The sequence below is a fragment of the Octodon degus genome, unplaced genomic scaffold, assembly GCF_000260255.1.
Source record: "Octodon degus isolate 3935 unplaced genomic scaffold, OctDeg1.0 scaffold00011, whole genome shotgun sequence".
Classification (NCBI taxonomy): domain Eukaryota; kingdom Metazoa; phylum Chordata; class Mammalia; order Rodentia; family Octodontidae; genus Octodon; species Octodon degus.
In genome coordinates, this window is record NW_004524587.1 from 17,746,794 (window position 1) to 17,765,785 (window position 18,992).

General features: G+C 41.7%; 1 protein-coding gene across 3 annotated transcripts in view; it reads left to right on the plus strand.

Annotated features, from left to right (window-relative positions):
• The window catches only part of Cdh11 (cadherin 11), a 166,774-nt gene that overhangs the window by 93,085 nt on the left and 54,697 nt on the right, over positions 1-18,992 (plus strand). For all 3 annotated transcript variants that reach the window (XM_004625917.2, XM_023709266.1, XM_023709265.1), the window contains one exon: positions 16,072-16,470. In XM_004625917.2, the coding sequence (XP_004625974.1) occupies positions 16,243-16,470 (228 nt within the window). In that variant the 5' untranslated portion in view covers positions 16,072-16,242. The remainder of the gene's footprint in view (positions 1-16,071; positions 16,471-18,992) is intronic.

The window sequence follows — 18,992 nt, forward strand, 5'->3', positions numbered from 1 at the left end:
TGGGCTGGGACTGGTCCCGCCGGCGCGGGGTAGCAGGAAACTCTCCGCACACTCACCGGACCTGGGCTAGGACTGGGTCTGGGGGCTCCCAGAACTCGGCAGAAAATCCTACTCGGCGGGCGGGGTGGGGGAGCAGTGTTTGTTGTAATACATGGTATTGTCTTCCAACCAGTTATTCATATTACCAGATATATGCATGTAAAATTGGAGAAGAAAGAAAACATGAAAGAAATGTATAAGAAATTAAGGAGAAAAAGGAGAAACAATTGAAAAAAAGGAGATGAAGCAAATTAAAACATTAACTGCTTCTTTCTGTAGACCAGCAGAAATGCACAGTCCAGTTGCCCAAACCATCCTGCTTACATACACAGATAAGTCTTTTCCCCACTTTCTCTGTTGTTCTCTTTAACTCATTTACTCTTTCCTTTTGAATAAGTGCATTCCATTTTACCAGCCTATTGTGCCCTTCAGATTCCATTTTCCTCTTTCAGGAAGTTATTTTCAATTTTTTCCTTTTATTAGAAAGTAATATTTTATTATAGTATTCAAGTCATTCTTGTTTATTAAAGATGCAATGCTGTATAGCAGATTCCTAGATCATTTTCATCTGGTTTCAATGAAACCTGATACCTGTTGATTTGTAAATTAGTAACCCATTTTTATTGCCCCCCCAGGCCTGACCAATCACCATTTCATTTTTTTTTATTATGCATCTAAATGTTTTAATCATACAAGTGAGATCAGGCAGTATTTGCTTTTGTGTGACTGGGTTATTTTATTCCACCCACATTCTCAAGGTTTTTCTATTTGTTGCATATTCCACAGAAATAGTTAGCCAAGCACAAGAGTTGAGCATCTATTGCACGAACTGGTGAAATAGTGACATAAGAAAGTGATTTATGTTATGTAGCAGAGGAGGGATCAGTTTGACTTATGCAGTGAAGGGCATCATTTTGCACCATCTTGTGAGGATGCAACCACAGGGCAGCTGCAGCATAGAAAAACAGGAGGCACAGGCACATGGTGGGGTGAGAACGGGATGGGTAGTTATAACAAACTTGAAGGCTATAGACACTATTAAGATCCAGGAGCACTTGATTTAAGTTGGTGCAAAACTTGTTCTTTGGGGGAAAGTGCACAGTCCCATATAAGATTGGCATAAACAGGCAGGAAGCAGGATCATTTATTGACTTCTCTGCCCAGATAGAAGTGGGACCTCAAGCAATAGGCAAAAATGCCAGTGGCCAGAGCAGAGTCAAGGAAGAAATCCTAGCATGTCTTACACAGGACCTTAAAGTCATGAGAAGCTGGACTGCTACTCTGAGCAGAGTAGGGGTTATGCTGAGGACCAGGCAGCGGGTTTCCCGGGAAACCAGGCATAGGTTTATCATGTGAAGAGCGTGGCCACAGAGGACACAAACGTGAGGCAGAGGCTGCAGTGTCTTTTTCTTATTTCTCATTCAAAATTCTACCTGTATTTTTCTGGATATTGGTCCTTTCCCCTTCTTTTGTGAAGTGGCCCTGCCATCCTGAATATATATTTGACCTTTTTCTGCTTACATGTCATTTATGTAATGAACTTACTTTCTCTGGAACTATCACGTTCTCTCTGTGCAGATCTGTTCTGTCCACTCTGTCCAGTGCCAGATTCTTCCTTTCTTTGTGGGTGCCATCTGAGCTAGGTCAGGATTCTGAGCCTTAAATCCTTAAGACATCTCACAATGTGAAAGTTAGACTTTGGGGTGGCAGAGCCCAAGCAAATGTCAAGGTTGGATTCAGAAGCAGTTGTCCTGAGAACCTTTTGGTTTCAAAGGAAACCTACAGAGATACAAGGGTGGGCGTTTCTGTAACGGATATATGACCAGGAAAGCAATAATTTTTTGTTAGCAGAATCCACGGCTTATATTTAACTCTGCGTTATCATTCTTTCTTCCTTTGCTCTGGCTCATTGGGACAATGTGGTTTGAAGAAACAGACAGTTAAGGACTAACGCTGTGGAATCCCCTCTGCCCGATTAGTGGTGCCATGGGTTGTAGATATAGCCTTCTAGTAAACCTCTTTAGATGAAGCCGCAATTTGTTAATAGTGTGTAAGATTCATGATAGCAAAGGCAAAACACAGCCCTAAAAGGCAAAACACGTGGTTATCCTAGAAAAACACTATGCTTCTAATACTGCAGAACTCCTTCCTGAATGATCTAGCCAATCTCTTTGACAATGATTAGCTCCTGACATATAACAGAGCTGTCTCCTATTAGGCTGGCTCCGTGTGTTAGGAGACATTTATCACCAGGTTGCCTTCCTACAGTTTGCAACGCTGCTTGCATTTTCTTACTGATTAGCACCTTTTTTGAAGATTTAGGCAGGGAAGGATGTAGAGCAAAATTCTGTCCTTAGGTGAAAAATATTATCAGAGAGAGGTTTGAAAATCATAACTCATTCATTTGGGGACTAATCGGAAGAGTTGGGCAGAGTAGATAACATCTGTGGAAGGATGAAGACTGTTTTTCTAAGTAAGTGTGCAAGGAACTGATTGGGTCTGAATGGAAAACGTTAAGGCCTGTAGGGAAATGCCCAGCCTCTAAACACTGCTCCAACCTCTTAGTTCCTGGAGGGCAAAAAACTTCTTCACAAAATTCTTAACATCTGATGATTGCAGAAATCCTCCTCTCCACTAATATTTCTCAAGTAGTTGCCTTACATAAAAAGGGTTAGCTGAGTTCGGAGCATCTCCAAAAAGTCAAATTTAGAACTCCAGCAAAGTAGATTTTGCCACAGTGTGGAAGGGTGGGAGGGCAAGCCTTCCTAGGGGCCCATAAGTAGCTCAAGAAACACTGTACTTCCTTGTTGCTCTATCCGGAGAGTGGGGACAATACTACAGGGCACAGCACTTGCCACACAGCAGACCTTCAGTGACAATAATGCAGTTAGTAGATGGCATACTAGCGGTATGCCCACCAAGGGGTGGAGCTATTCCAGGCAGAGGACTGGGGGATGATTACTGATTGGACAGGACGACCTCCTGGGACTGATTTGACCAGGAGAGCCCATGCCATTTTCCCAGAAGTTCATCTCTCTTCTCTGTGATCGTTCCATTCTGATCCTGTCTTCTAGGTGAGTGGGTGGTAGAATTTCTGCAGTGGACTTCAGACCTATAGCCCCATTGATTCCATGACTTAATATATAACATCTTTGTCTATTGGAATCATTGTCCCACTTTCCTCCAAAACCACTGTTCTCTTGACAAGAAGCTAAAATCAGGGTCCTCAGTGTCAACATTACAGAGTTCCACTGGGTCTAGGGAAAAAAAAAACATATATATATATATATATATATATATATATATATGAATGGGAACCATTTGTAGCATGATGCAGATTTCATATAACTATCAGAGAAAAGGAAAGAATCATTAATGCTTTTTGTCATAATAAATATGATTTACATTTACCTACCATCCACACTACTAAAGGGTAAAAGCCAAAGCTTTTAAAATTAACTAAAGCAATCCAAGTTGCCACTGGTGTCAGCATTTCATCTTCCTTACGCTCACCTGGGTAGCCTGCATTATGTTTTCATAAAGAGCCTCCCAAGCCATTATCTCATTCAACCCTCAAATTAACTCCGAGGTGAGGGAGGTCGGCCATCATTCCTCCTTTTCTTCATAAAAGAAAACAGCCTTAAGAGAGGCAAAGTGAGATGTCAGTTGTCAGCGGTCCCACGGTTTCCTGAGCGGAGGCTTCCTCCCTGTGCCAGGAGATTATGGGCGTTGAAGCAGGAATTTACTAGCCTGCTGCTGGAGTGAGACAGGGAGTCTGTGAGGTGTCAAGAAATCATAAAGCAGTTTTGGGTTTTTTTTTCTTTATTTTTTATTATGGAGTAGAGTTACTTCTCAAAGAGAAATTTTACGGCATCCAGCTCTCTGATTTTGGTTGTGGAATATGGGGCCAGTGAGGCCCACTGTCCACACCCTTGGACACCTTTCATCTCATGATTTTTTAAATTTAATTTTATTAGTATACGTTCATAATTCATGCAGTTTATAATCTTCTTGGGGAGTGACTGCATGTGGGAAAAGATGGGGGGACATTAGAGAGAGAAGCATAGAAGCTATAACATCTCTTGGTTTTGGAGAGTATTCTGCTAATTATGTTTGGAGAACGACTCATGCTACTCAAGGCTTCATTTCATATGGAAAATCCAAAAAAACCAAGATGGTTGGGCCTTGTAAAGTGGGTTAGTGGCAGGGCGTTGAGTGCCTAGTACAGTGTTCTTTGTGCACCTCCTGTCTTCACACCAATTCTTTTTCATTCAGATGATGAGTTTTAGTGCTGAGTAATAGAGCTTTTTGCAGTGGTAGAAAGAGGCACTTGAAATGAGAGGAGCACACTGAGAATTTCAAATGGGATTGGCACATGGAGAAACTTTGTATTAAAACTAAATGCAACTTAAAACTCAAAAGCCACAGGTGTCAAGGTGCACCCTGCTGGACTGTGTGACTCTAAAGCAGTGTATTTCAACTTTGGGTATGCATTGGAAACACGTGGCAAACTCGTATATGTTGTATTCTGGCTTCTGCTGATTTCATTTGGTATAAGGTAAGGACTATGAGTGCGTTGTTTCCTAGTTGACTGCGGTTCCAGTCCAGATGGAGAAACACTACCTATATATTTCATTCCATGAGGGCAGAAATAATGTGAGTTCTAGACTCCACTCTCCCTGATGGGAAGAAATTCATTGAGGAGTTAGCTATTATCCAAAATATTGCAGAATTAATATCATCTGAGGAAGTGGAAAATGCAGTCAAAGACAAAGCACTACTGAAAATGTCACAATTAAATTTTATTAAAGGATGATATGTTCCAGAGAAAAGGAAATGGTCATTTCTGTCTAAGGGAGGACAGTGGGAGGGATGTCCTGACAGCAGTGATTCTGGTAATAATTAAAAGTAAATTATTTTTTTTCTCCAGAAGTGCTTCTGGAACAATAGATGTTTCTTCTTTGAGGCCAGTTAAAATTCATGTCTGTAATTCTCAATAGGATTAACCTGGGATTATGGAAAATCTAATTAGCTGAACCATATCATTTGAGACCCACAAAGGCACTTGACATTGCCATTGAAACGTCCATTTGAGGAAGCTTGGTAGATGCTTCAGAAGATCAGTCCCATACAAGGTACTTGACTAATTTGCTACATCCCATTATTTATCTGTTATTCTTCACATTTTAAAAGAGCCCATCCATTCTGATAAATGGCACTGATACACTGAAAAGAAAGAATTAGGCTTCAAAGATTGTATTATTTGAACCAACAATAAGATAATTGTGAGGCTATTGTTGGTATCTGCTTCCTAAAATTAAAGGGCTGGGACACCTGCATCCAGATGTACAAAAAAGCCATTACAAAATGCAGCAGGGTTTACTTTCCTCTTAGCATGATGGGTGCTGCAAGTAGCTGCATTAGGAAGGCGTCCTCCTGAGCTGCCCACCTGCACTCCAGGAAAACCCAGTCTCCCATAACCAGAAGCCATGTGGCTCTTTGCGCACCTCACTCCTGTTTGCTGGCATCCACACCTTCTGATGGAGCCCAGAAGAGGCACTTGGATCTCAGTGCAGGAAGCGAGCGTCCCAGGATGCCCTTCTCAGGACTGGAAAGCCTCTGGGAACAGTTGATGTGAGGTGCTCCCTTCCTTGGCCTTAGTAATCATTTCAAATGGCTACATCAAGCCTTTATCAGTTATTAAGGCCACTTTGGGACAATTCTGCCTTCATTGTTTATAAATAAATAACAAAAAACCAAGACTGTTTGACAGTGGTTCTCTGCAGGATGCTAGATTCCAGAGAGAATGTGCAGATTAGTGTCCCCAGTCCTATTCTCCTCTGGCAGGTTATTTAAGAAGTCTTTCCCCCTTATTGAAAATGAGCTGTTCATTTTCATAGAAATGGTTTAAGATGGAGGACTGCTTTAAAAGTACGTTTGGAGGGGAGAGCGTAAGGTGGAACTATATAAATTATCTTTCACATGTTGGTCTTTCTCCTTCTCCCTTTGTTTTTCTGCTATATGCTAAAAAGCTGAGATTTTTTTCACATTGTCTTTATATGATTCTGGATAAGTTATTTACCTCTGTGTATAAGGTTTCCTATTTGTCTACTAAAGTTCAAGACTAATACCTCAGGGTCCCTAAATTCCATTTGATTCTGAACTTTGGAAACTTACCAGTGGAACAAAGCCTGTGAAGTTTTGAAGGGGAAATGTTTGCACTGATGATACCTGTTCTTGGAAGAACTTTGGAAACAACACTTGAGTGTCTATGTCCGCTGGATTCACAGATTAAAATATTTGTCGTACTGTTCTTTGTTTGCAAATCAGTACTTCTGTGAGGGATCAGAATGGTACTACAATCCTCTGCTTCTCTTCTCCCAGTGATGGCATCCTCCTCCCTCCTCAGTCAGTTCAGCTCCCCAAGGCCCTCCACATCTGCCTGCTTTCTAGAATGGTCTATTTCTTCCACCCATGTGTTATTTTCCTAGTTCATAATTCCTCTCACCTGAGCTGTTGTGATGCCTTTCAGAGTCTCCCTGATTACTCTCCTCTCTCAAGATGCTTTTGAGCCTTCTAACTTTGCACCATCCCCTGTGTGGCTACCAAGCTATGGGACTATAGGTAGTCTGAGGTATGCTTTTGGGGATGTTGTCATGTAAATTAGACCATTTTTCAAAAGTCTTATGTGTTCAAAGGTGGGACTTTTGTTAGGTGAATAGGTTATAGGGACACTAGCTGACTTGGTATTTGGAGGTATAATCTGAACCAAAGAGGTGGGGGAGTGGGCAGTGACCTGCCTAAAGAAACTATGGTGGGCCAGGGATGTAGCTCAGTGGGACAGCCCCTGCCTGGCAAGCATGAGGTCCTGGGTTTGAATGCTAGGACAGAGAGAGAGAGAGAGAGAGAGAGAGAGAGAGAGAGAGAGAGAGAGAGAGAGAGAGAGAGAGAGACAGAGAGAGAGACAGAGAGACAGAGAGAGAGAGAGAGAGAGAGAGAGAGAAAAATGTTTTTAAAATTAGTTTCATTGTTTTTTGAGCCATCTAAGAACCATGTCTTCTAGAAAATTTCAATCACACGTGTGCCATACCTTTTATTTTTATGGCACAGCCCTGGACTACTGCATCTCAGGCCCTCATACACATCCGTTATGCCACTTAGCAGTCCCTAGTAGAGGCTTTCACTTCTTGTTTCCCCGTAATAGGTAGTGATTCCCCGGAGCTGTTCATGAGGCCAGTGCCACACTGTATCACTGAGCTCTGTTCAGGGCTCACGTACACGTTTATATTTCTTTGTAGATTGCACAATGCCCCTGAATGATCTTTAGCCACCTGCTGCACACCAGGCTGCATTCTGCATCACAGTGCTGAGTAGCAAGAGCGTTGGCTTTGGATGCCCACAGTGTGGCAGGTCTCACCCGCAGTCCTCTCACCGCACCGCTTCTCTGTATCTTAGAATGCGCCATCTCACACTGGTTCTATGTGTTGTCCATGTTTTCAATGGGGCAGCACGGTGACTCATGCAACCTGAGTCACAGGATCCTTGAGCTCTCACCCCAGCTCCTTCTGACTTCTGAGGCTGTTCTTCGTTGAGTGTCGCAGCTGCTACTGCTTACTTTCATCTCTCTTCTATGCCTTTGTTATGGTTTGAGTGGGAGTTGTTCCCAAGAGACTCGTGTGTTCAGAGCTTCATCTCCAGTTTAGCAATGTGCCTTGATAAAGCCGAGAGAGGTGACAGGAATGACAGGAATGCAATGGCATTGGCCTTGCCAAGTAATCCAATGGTGAGCCCGTAGCAGGATGCATTGTTAAGGAAAGTGGCTCCTGGGGCCACTTATCTGTGCTCCCTGCCTCTCTGTAAGGCTTGTACATTCTCTCTGCCTTCCCTGTCCCACGGGGTGAGCAGATTTTATCTCTCATATCCTGCTGTCCCAGTGCTCTGCCTCACCACAGGCCCAGAAATAGTGAAGCCAGCTGACCGCAGCCTGAAACTTTGGAAATCATTAGCTAAAACAAGCTTTTCCTCCTTGAAGTTGATTTTCTCTGGATTTTGTTACAACAATGAAAAGCAGACTTTGATGCCACCTATCTCATCAGAAATCTTTTGTGGATTCCCATTGTCTTTAAAGATACTCATTCTTAATCCTGGCAACCAAGACTTTGTATGTTGTCAGGGCTTCTGATTGGCCAAACTCAGCTGACATTGTTCCCATTATATTCCATATGACTGAGGCTCCTGACACTGCATGGGGGCAGGTTCTACCAGCTGACCCCAAACCATCCCAGTTATGTGAACACATGCATTCAGGGAATGTCAGTCTTTTGTCAAAGTATGGACACACATTCTTCCCCAAACATGGAAGGTCCCGCTAGGCTAGTTCCAGCCTCTCATTTCATAGAAGAAGAAACTTGTTCTCTGAGGGTGAAGTGTTTTTTTAAAGGCTGTCCAACTATTCAGTCACAGAACCTGTACAAAAGCATATGCATCTTACCTTTTGGTGTAGAGAGCTTTCTCTGGCCTCTTTGTTCTTTGGCATTTCCGAGGAGAGATAGGCATTTTCTACTGCTGCAGAAATCATCTCCATATTTGTAGCATTTCACCTTTAACCAGAAGATCTACCTTTCATTGTTATTATAGTTTGCTAGGTTTGCTGTTTTAGTGATAAAATAAAGTACTCAAGTTAGCTCATGCGTTGGCAATTTAGTGTCATCTGAGGGGTAGTCCAATGTGGGTGGCTTCGTAGGAATTCAGAAGCAAAAGATCTGTAGGCCTGGGTCCATGGAGACAGCAAAAGAGGGGCACTGCCATGTTGCCAAGGTCTTCAAAGAACCATGCACATATTTTGCAATTTGCATGGATTAGGTGAAGAGGTTATGTTTATTTCTTTTGGCTTTCTACCTGGGCCAAAAGAAATCTGGCCATTGAATGCCACTTTGTGGTTTCTCCATCTCTGAGGGACCTAAATCATACCCGTTTCAGCTTCTTCACTAGAGAGTGTTCTTGATTTCTTTCATTTGAATTCCCCAGAGAATCTGATCTACCTAGCATATCATTTTAAGCCAGGTTACACAGGTTGAAACAATCAATGATCACACTTGGTTGCAGGTTTGCTTGTCACTAGGGTGGGCATGGTTTACTCAGCTATGCCCCAAAATGAAGTAGAATGAAGCATGGAGTTTATTTAGAAAAGATGGCAGTAGGCAGGTGCGAGGAGAGAGGACGTGAGGAGAGAGGACTGACACGTGAGTACATCACCTCCAGAGATATGGACTCTGATTCTTCTGCGCTTTGTTCTTGGTCCTGTCTGCACTGATGTCATCAGACCACCATACATCTGCTTAGACCAAGATCTCTTTATTGAGGACAGCCTGCAGATCAGGGTGACACTGAAACCTATGTATCCCCAATATCCCACCCTGGCCTGGCATTATGGCCCGTTACTGCCAAAGGAAGGAATGGGCCAATAAAGAAATCTTTGTATATGGTTACCGCTCCGAGACAAAGGGAGGTTTATACATAGGCTTTTCATATCATAAATGATATTACATTATGTTAAGCGTCTGTTTATCTTTGTCACTTTACCCTGATCTTCCCTGAGGTACTTTAGCTCATGTGAAGGAAAAATTGAAAATGAAATGGATCTCTTTCCACACATTTATTTCCAACATTTATTCATAGTCAGAGATAACATGCTGATAGTTGTTACTTCCTGTATGTGTTGATGTATTTTATTCATCTCAAAGATTAACATTTAAAAATATTACAGTGAGAAAAAGATTGTCTGACGGATTGGATGGAGCACGGATAATAAATGCTTCACTGCACACATTGAGTGTAATAATTTTCTCTTTTGGAGATGATTTAATTACTCAAAGAGATAAGTAATCATAGAGTGATTCTAAAGCGATGGGGTCTGTGGCGTTATACTTGAGCTCCCAGTGATACTTGTGGCTACAGGACTATCAGCGTGTTAAGCCCAAGTGTACAGGCTTAGAGAGCACATGGAATTCACATCTCACGAAGGTTCTCATCAGGATCAAATAAAATCAAGGAGGCTAATTGATCTTTGAAGACAGATCATGCAAAAATCTGCAGGACTGAAGAACAAGAACAGAACTGCTTACAGTATGAAAGCTAGTTAAAGTATTGCAGAGCCAAGGGTGAGTTTGGCAATCATGCAAACTTGAATTTGAATCGTACCACTTCTAATATTCATACTGCACACGGGTGAATTATTTTGCAAGTGGAAGCTTCCGTTTTCTCACAAACAAAATCTAAATGGCATTTATATATACAATGCTGGTTAAAAACCAATATACGCTCATGGATGTATGCCCATCCATAAACGTATTGCCAAGCTGGGGATTCAGACCCAAGTTATCACCACACAACGGTCGGGCATGATCTTCCCTCTTTCCAAGCTGAGCTTCTGTAGTCCTCTATTTTCCAAATGTGTTGCCTTCAGAGCAGTCCACTCAACTTTAGGAAATATCCCTAAATCAGGGGCCCTGTTTAGTGTGTATTATAACATCTGACTTTGGACTCGATGGTACAGCAACATATACCATAACCTTTGTGCAAAATATATTACCTGAGAAGAAGCAATTACCCGAAGCTTAATGCTTGCTCAAAGTGTGGAAATCGGGGAGGAAGACTTGTGATTCAGTAATCCTTGTGATGCTTCCTCTTCCCTTTCTCTATGATTTTCACAGCCAAAGCATAATTCCTGTGATTTGACTTGAAACTGGAGACCAGCTCAGTGCTGAGTGATGAGATCTGAACGGGGAATAAAATATGCTTGAATTAATTTGCATAATAGAATCCGATTGGTTACAAAGCTGTGTTTGTTGAAGGGAAGGCCAGAGTCCCAGAGCTCACCAACAAGGGCACATTACAGATACAGAATGGGATTTTGAGTTCTGGTGCCGGTCTGGGTAATATTCTTAATGTAATGATAACTTGTCTTTAGCTGTAAATTAGCTACCTGGAAATAAAAAGAATGGGTCAGCCTGTGTGATCCTTCCAGCTCTGCAGGGAGGAGAAAGCTGAAAAACCAAATCTCCTTGCTTTTTGCTAAGTGTTTTCGTCTTCCTTTCTCTACCCGATAACAATTTTCAGCAGGAGTCCAAATATACTTAAAGACCCGCATATGTCATTTTCTTTCACAGAGACAAAAGCAGGCATAGCGGGAGAGTTTTGTGCTCAAGGCCCAGTAGCTTATGACGGGCTATCTGCTCTCAAGATAGAGAGGTGAGCCTTCCACTTAGAGCTGCTGGTTTTGCAAATCCATTTTCCTGTCATGTTATTACTCCTGTGACTTTCAACAACATTTATTTTTCCCTCCAAGCAATGTGCTCCCATCATAAAATAAAGCACTCCTATATGTTTCAGTGGAACCCCAATGCTTAGGCATCTTGGCATACTGCTGGAAAGTGACTTAATGGAAGGATTGTCCAAGAACTACCTTGGGGTCTTTATTAAAACTATTTAGAACATTGATATATTTCCCTAATTATTACCAATGTCAAGAGCTTCTTAGGAGGGCGGTCCCCTATTAATTTTCATGTGTGATTCCAGCAAAATCTCCAGTCCTGAACACATCGATCAGTTCCTAGATCCTAGTAGGTTTTTTGTTGTTGTTGTTTGTTTATTTTTGTTTGTTTGTTTTGTATTTTAGGGAAGGGTCTACAGGGTGTTCAGGGTCTCACTACGAGATTGGACTCATAGTGATATGCCTGTTTACAGTCTTTCAAGAGCTGGGATTACAGGTGTGCGCCACCATGCCCAGTCTCAATTGCTGTCTCAGCACACCCCAGGGGCGGGGGTATGAGGTCAGCAGGGCAGGCCGGGGGTTCAAACCCCCATCCCTGAGCCTGCTTGCAGATGCTTTAATCCGCTGAGCTATTGGGCCGGCCCTAGTATTTTTGTTTAAACAAAAGCAAAGAAGAGCTCCTTGAATACATCATTTACTTTACAGATTTTGAAATTCTGAAATAAGGATTTAAGAATGAAAAGCAAAGATTACCGTCCATGCAGTATGTAGATGAAAGCATGGTTTTACTGTGTTGCTGATGGACTATGAATTGAGGTGACTGCCTCTTGTTAATCTTCACTTTGTTCCTTACTTTGGAATACTTTCTCTTTCTGCCTGGTTTAATAGTTTTTGACATAGAGCATTCCCCCATCACATGGTAAAACTGCAATTATTATCATGGTAAGGTTATTGTATATCTATGGGGCTGTGTTTCTATGCTTGATGTTTTGCCTTCTCTTAGAGAAGTAATGCTGAGTAGAATATCAAGGACAGAAGAGCAGGACCACAGTCGGGTAGGAAGACTTCATCTCTGTTCCTACCCTTGCTGGGCTCTCTAACCTTGGACAACTTACCTAATTTGGATGCCCCATAAAATGACTGTAAAGTGGAATTAATGCTAGCTCTATTTTGGAGGGTCATTGTGATGATAGATTGACTTGGCCTCTGGAAAACCCTTACAAGAATGTTAGGCAGATAATATCTGACAAATGTTTGCTATTATTAATATTTTCATCATAGTTGTATTATTTGTTTGCATTAAATTTTGGCAATGGCTTATTTTCCACATCCAGGAAACTCATATTTACCATTTTTATCATAGCGTCTGTGTCATTTCCTCAATCACTTCAGAGACATACAAGTGTCATAAAATGGTATTGTTAACTCAGGGCTTTAAAATAGCTACCAGAGTCAGATACCATGCGATCGAATACCACCTTTGCTAATACCAAACCCTAGCCTAACACAAGTGGATTCCTTGATTGAGGGCTAGATTTAATTATTTTAAACAAGACTCAAGGTACTCATTTATAAAATTTTTACAGAAATCAATAGATGAGCTAATACTTGTCAAGTTCTTAGAAAAAATAATTTGCTAAAGAGATTTTCATTCTGAAAGTGAGTAAACAAAATCTTAAAATTTATCTTGTGTAAAGCTAAGACTAATCATTAAAATAACTCATTTTCTCTGCACACAGTTTTATAATCACTTAAAAATAAGTCTGATTAATTATTTTTAAAGACAAGTTGTCATTGCCATTAGCTCCAGCATAAGAAAACAGATAAATTTATCTTTTAAACCAAGGGTGAGGTTTGTTGTTTACTGGTCATATGGAAACTCTTCAACTCATTAGTATTAAGCTAGAATTTTTTTATACAAGGGAAAAAGTCATCATTTAGCTTCAACACTTTAGTGTCAGAAATAATTGTGCTTTACAGCAAAATGGCAGCCAATAGAACGAAGTGTAGAAATATCAACTTTAATTAAACCCGTTCTCTCGTATACTCTTCACAGTTTACATGCAGGAATAATTTATCACCGTGTGAATGAACACTTAATGTTTGGCATGGCACAGCATAGGCAGCAATCGTGCTGTACCGTATGCTCTTTCCTTCCTCTTGTGTTTTCTAGAGTTTCCATAGATGCAGCATTCGGCTGGAATTCATCATATGTGGTATAAATCATACATTCAGATTTGCGCTTGGCCTGCTTCGAGCATATATAGCCAAGCTTGGATGATTGTGCGTACCACCTGGAATCCCAGAACACTGTGAGGACAAGGCAGGAGAATAGCTTGGGTTCATTTAGGTACTTATTAGAACTTGTATCAAAATAAAAATAGAATAAAGTTGTGGATGTAGCTTAGGTCAAAGGCCCTGGCCTCAGCCCCAGGCTTACCACCACCATAAAAAGATAGTAATATAAATTCAAAGAAATTCCTCACAATCTCTTACCAAAACTCTAAGCATGAGTATGAAGCTAGACTCCCTACGGAGCAGTCTACTCACTGGCTTCGTTTGGCAGAGGAAGAGGCAGAGGGAACTGATCAAGTTCTGTCACGTGTTTATGGCAGATCCCTGAGCGAACCTTTAGCTTCCTCACTGACATACAGAGAGCTTGTTGCATCCCATGGCTTCCTTTTAGGGTTTCTCCTCTCCTGGGGCTGTCTGTGCAATTTCCACGAAGCCTGTTTTGCTTGTTAAAAACAGCTTTTGACGTATTATTAAAAAGCCGAGCTTGAAGGTAAAGCTGTTAAGTGATGATGCTGCTTCATAATGTTCCTCTTTCTCTCACCTGTTTTACCACCCCAGAGGGGATCTAGACAACAAATACTGAAATTTTAAACTCCTATTCTTTGAAAAGAGACTAACGCTACTGTCACAGTGTTACTGTGCATAGCTGTGGACACCTGCAATTGACTGTACTCTGCTGCCTCCCTAGAAAAAACATTGCAGTATTATAAGAAAAACAAAAAAGCATGGGTTCGCAGTGTCAGTGACCTCAGAAAGGCAGGGGCTGTGCCAGCAGGTCAGAATTCCTCCAGTCCCCTTATTTCCTAGACCAGGAAGGCCAGACACCCGCAGCATCTTGTGTGACTCTGTTCCTCAATTTCTTCCTTGGAGAAAGTACATTACCGCCCTCTTCTGGGCATCCGCATTGGCAAGGCCAGGTCAACTCTGCCTGTTGAGACCTAAAGGCTTGCATTGTATTGTTCTGGGGAGCAAAGAAGAAACCCAGCACACACCTTGTTCCCCACTCTACAGAGGTTCATATTATCGTCATTGTTCACAAAAGACCCTGCAGGCCCCCGAGATTGAGTGGCATGCCTGTGGTCACTTGGATCACTAGATGCACACATGCTCTTCCAACTAAGGTCTGTCTGATCTCCGAGTTTTCCCAGACCTCTGTTCTTTCCTTCCTGCTTCACCCAAACTAGAAGGCAAAGAATTATGTTGTAGCAGTGTTTCTAAAGTGCCCTTTTGATCTCGACAGTTTTGCTGAGGCCCACCAGTGTTGACATGAAGGGCTATTCTCAAAATCGATGTACAACCACGTTCTGAGATCTCTTACACTGGTGATGGTGCAAGGTGGTGTGGAGGTGACATCACTCTGGGAGCTGAGTGGCACTGCATAGGCATATGATGCTCCTCAAACAAACTGTGGAGCTCTAAGAGGGGAACAGCAATCGGATTCCATGAGAAATTTAAATTTCTAGCCCCAAGAATATACCTATAGTGAAGAAAGAGAAATTAAAAATTAGAGAGAATTAGAGTCCTGGTGAAAGAATGAGAGGGACTCTAAGAAGTGCAGAAAGGGGAAAGTATAAAGGGTTTGTCCTTGTTGTTGAGGAATAGACATATCTTGACTGGATATTAGAAGCAAGAATTTTGGAGTAGATATATGACATCCTGTTTTATTTTGCTTCTCCTAGTTAGAGAGAGCTTATAAGGTATCCTTTGTAAGGCTGCCTTGGTAAAATAGGAAATTGGGCTTCTTGGGTGTTCCTGTGATCAGACAAGCAAATCTTGCTCATTAGCTCTGTGCTGTAGCTTTATGGATCACAGTAGTCCTAATCAACATGGCAACGGGTCAGTTATAACTTTGTTATTTCTCTAACAAAATGTCTTGATGCCATCATAGTTCTTTGCGATCTCCCTCAACCTCCCTTCTGTGGCAGCACCCATTGACTGGCTTCCTTATGTCTTGTGATAGTGCTAAGGTTTAGGGATATTCTGCCTTTTTTTTAAAACCATCTTTAGGCTTTGGATCATGCTATCCCTTCAGGACTGAGATCAGCCAAACCCTCCACTAGGAAGCCTCTCTAAGCTGCTTAGCCTCTGCCATTCCAGAGTGCACTGTGTCCTCTCTTGGGCTTCCCTCATGGCCCCTGCTTCTCTATTTCTAGAACATAGTCAAACATAGTTATGGTCAATTATAATAGAAGGTTACTGCAGAGTTCTCTTTTTGGACATGAGTGTATGTCACCAGGCACTGTACTGAGTGACGTTTTAAGAACTACTCTTATAAATCTCACAATAGTCTTGCATTGGCCTCCCTTTCTCCATGTCACAAACAAGCAAGCTGAGCTCAAATATGTCAACTTACCCAACTCTGGCAAGTGGTAAAAGTGATACTCAAATCTGATGTTTACTAACTGGTCACGAAATGAGGTGAGGAGGAAGCTTGCAGCTAATCCAATCTCTCTCTCTGCTTGCAGAGGCTGACTGGGGAAGTGGGCAGCCCTGACGTGATGTGCTCAGAAAGCAAAGACATTCCACTCCAAGAGAGGTCTGCTTGACGCATCTGGGAGGCCAGCATTAGAAGACTGCCACTTGGTCGGTGGAAGGGGTGACGGCTGCATTCCCTTGTGCCTGCCACGTAACCAAAAATGAAGGAGAACTACTGTTTACAAGCTGCCCTGGTGTGCCTGAGCATGCTGTGCCACAGCCAGGCATCCACCCTGGAGCGGCGGAGCCATCTGCATCCCTCGTTCCATGGGCACCACGACAGAGGCAAAGAAGGGCAGGTGCTGCAGCGCTCTAAGAGAGGCTGGGTCTGGAACCAGTTCTTCGTGATAGAGGAGTACACCGGGCCTGACCCTGTGCTTGTGGGCAGGGTAAGGTTGTTTTCATTCTGTATTTATCTCTCTGTATCCACCATGGAAGCAGTAGAAAATGGACACTAGAAAAGGAAAGTTAAGAGGGAAAATGCTAGTGATCTCTCGTCAGCAAAATCCCAGCGTCAGTTTGTATGCATCTTCCCAATTATTTCCCCGAAATCCATGCATTTACCCATGTTTAGTAGAATGCTTCTGTTTTCCACTTAAGATTGTATGATAAAAATACACTTGTGATGGCTGCTTAATAGTCTCCTGGAATGGGAATGACCATAGTTTATGTAATAATTTTCCAGAGAGGGGCTTTCCTCAGACTGTAACTTAACTGCAAAAGGGAACCCCCTGCTTTTTCTTTGCATGGTCTGCAGTACTCTGTTTTGTCACGGCTTTCTCTTTTGGGTCATGCATAGCTAGTCACTGGTTTATCTTCTTCACTAGACCTCAAGGTACTTTGCATCGTAGATGTGATTTCATCGCATTTGCTTTAATAGTTGGCTCATCGTCTAACAAGAAGGGGTGTTGCAGGAAAGGTGGAAATGTATCCCCTTTGTTTTAAGGTTGGTAAAACTTTGGTAGGATACCTGAAGATGTTTAGCACTAATTAAGTTGTGCATTCTTTGTGCAGCCTGTCCAAAATGAAGGAGAGTGTAAGGAGTACACATTTGGGGAACTGACTTTCCTCTATTGTTCATGATCAGGCCTACAATCATCTTTCAAATAATAATAGCATTCACTAAGAGGTGAAATCTTACTAGACTTGGGTGCACTGCTAGACAGAGGCTGAAAAAGAATCTCAGACTATAGGGAGAAAGAGTCAAATATGCAATTATTAAAAAACTGAAATGAGAGAGAGGATAATGAAATTCAATGCAAATTATAAATTTGTGTGGTAACATTTAGGGAAAAAAAAGGAAGCTTTCATGCTGAATAGGATAAGAACTAGTGACCTAAAGGAAGAACAGAGCTTACTCAGTAAAGGTGGAAGTAAGATAAGGGATTTCAGAGGTGCTCACTTCAGATCCCTCAAATTCAAATCCATGTGTCTTAGTTGTTCTTTAGCATGACATCAGGACTCCATATTTATATCATGAGCATACTTAGAGGAGGCTTGTGATAGTCTGTGTCACTGTTGCTTAGGGTTATAAACACATTTTCTCACAGTATGCACCAAAGGAATTTCATTTCTGTATACCTCAAATGGAAGGATGTGGATAGACTCTTACAAAACAGAGATGCAGTAGAATATATGGCATGCAGAAATTGCAAAGTAGGGGAGATGGGCTCTGTGCTCAGAGAGATGGAAAGGCTTCAGCCAGGAAAGGGGCTGTGTGATTCTGAGATGAGAAGACACGTGCAGGCATTATTTTGGGAAAATAGGACTTGTGTTTTGTGACTTCCGTGCTGGGGAGCAGTGTCTGGTGTCAAGGTGGTAAGATGCAGAGATGTGATATGGGACCCTTTTGGTCATCTTTGTAGATCTAAAGTTTTCCATGCCTAGTACAAGGGAGCACAGAAAAAGGTGTGTGTGTGTGTGTGTGTGTGTGTGTGTGTGTGTGTGTATGACGTAACCATTCAAAATATATGATGTTCAAAATCTAGACATTTGCAAACAAGTCTTAGTTTAGGTTGGATGAAAAACAAAGAATGACCAGACCTTGTAGTGTACCATTCGGTAATAGTGCAGGGATAGCTCTGCATACGACGGAGTGGTTGGCTTATTCTCTAACAGTATTTGACATGATAGTAAGGTTGAGTAGTTTAAGATTCCTTAAGAAAATAGAATTTGGAAAAGCATAGCCTTTCAGATTTCTCACAGCATGTACAGGTTGCGTCATGTGGGGCTATCCAAAGGGGGAAGCTGTTCTTACTTAAATTTAGGAACTGACTGCTTTCTTCAGCACTGGACTCCTTGAGAGCACAAAGCGGCTTCCCAAACTACTTTTTTTGTGGAAACTAATGAACATCATTAAAAGTTGTATAGATCATCTATCTATGTAAGAGTGAAAAAAGAGGGAAGTTTATGTTCAACTTTCAAATGAGAAAACAAAGTAGAAAAATAATATGAAGCATACTTGTTTTCTTTTCTTTTTTGGGGGGGCAGGGATTGAACTCAGGCCCTTGTGCTTGCTAGGGAAGTGCTTATTCCATGGAGCCAGCTCCCTGGCCCCATGAAGCATACTTGGGAGAATTTTCATGTATTTGACTTACAATGAAATACATGTTTAATTTCCATGAGATGGCCAAGTGCATATGTAACAAGAAGTTCCCAGAAACTTTACAGGACTAAGCACAGCCTTGTGTTTCTTGCTCTGGGTTCATGGCCCTAACTTGCTGACTTCACACGGACTGAAACAGAATTGTGAGGATGAGTCTTAAGCTTTCTGGGAAGGATTTATATTTGAAGTACAGGGTTCAGGCTCTATTGAGAAAGTCTTTATTTTATTTTTTTTTTCGGAGAATATTCAGAAGATTCTTTATATTTTTATTTTTTTTTATTTATTATTTTTTTTTCAAAGTTTTAT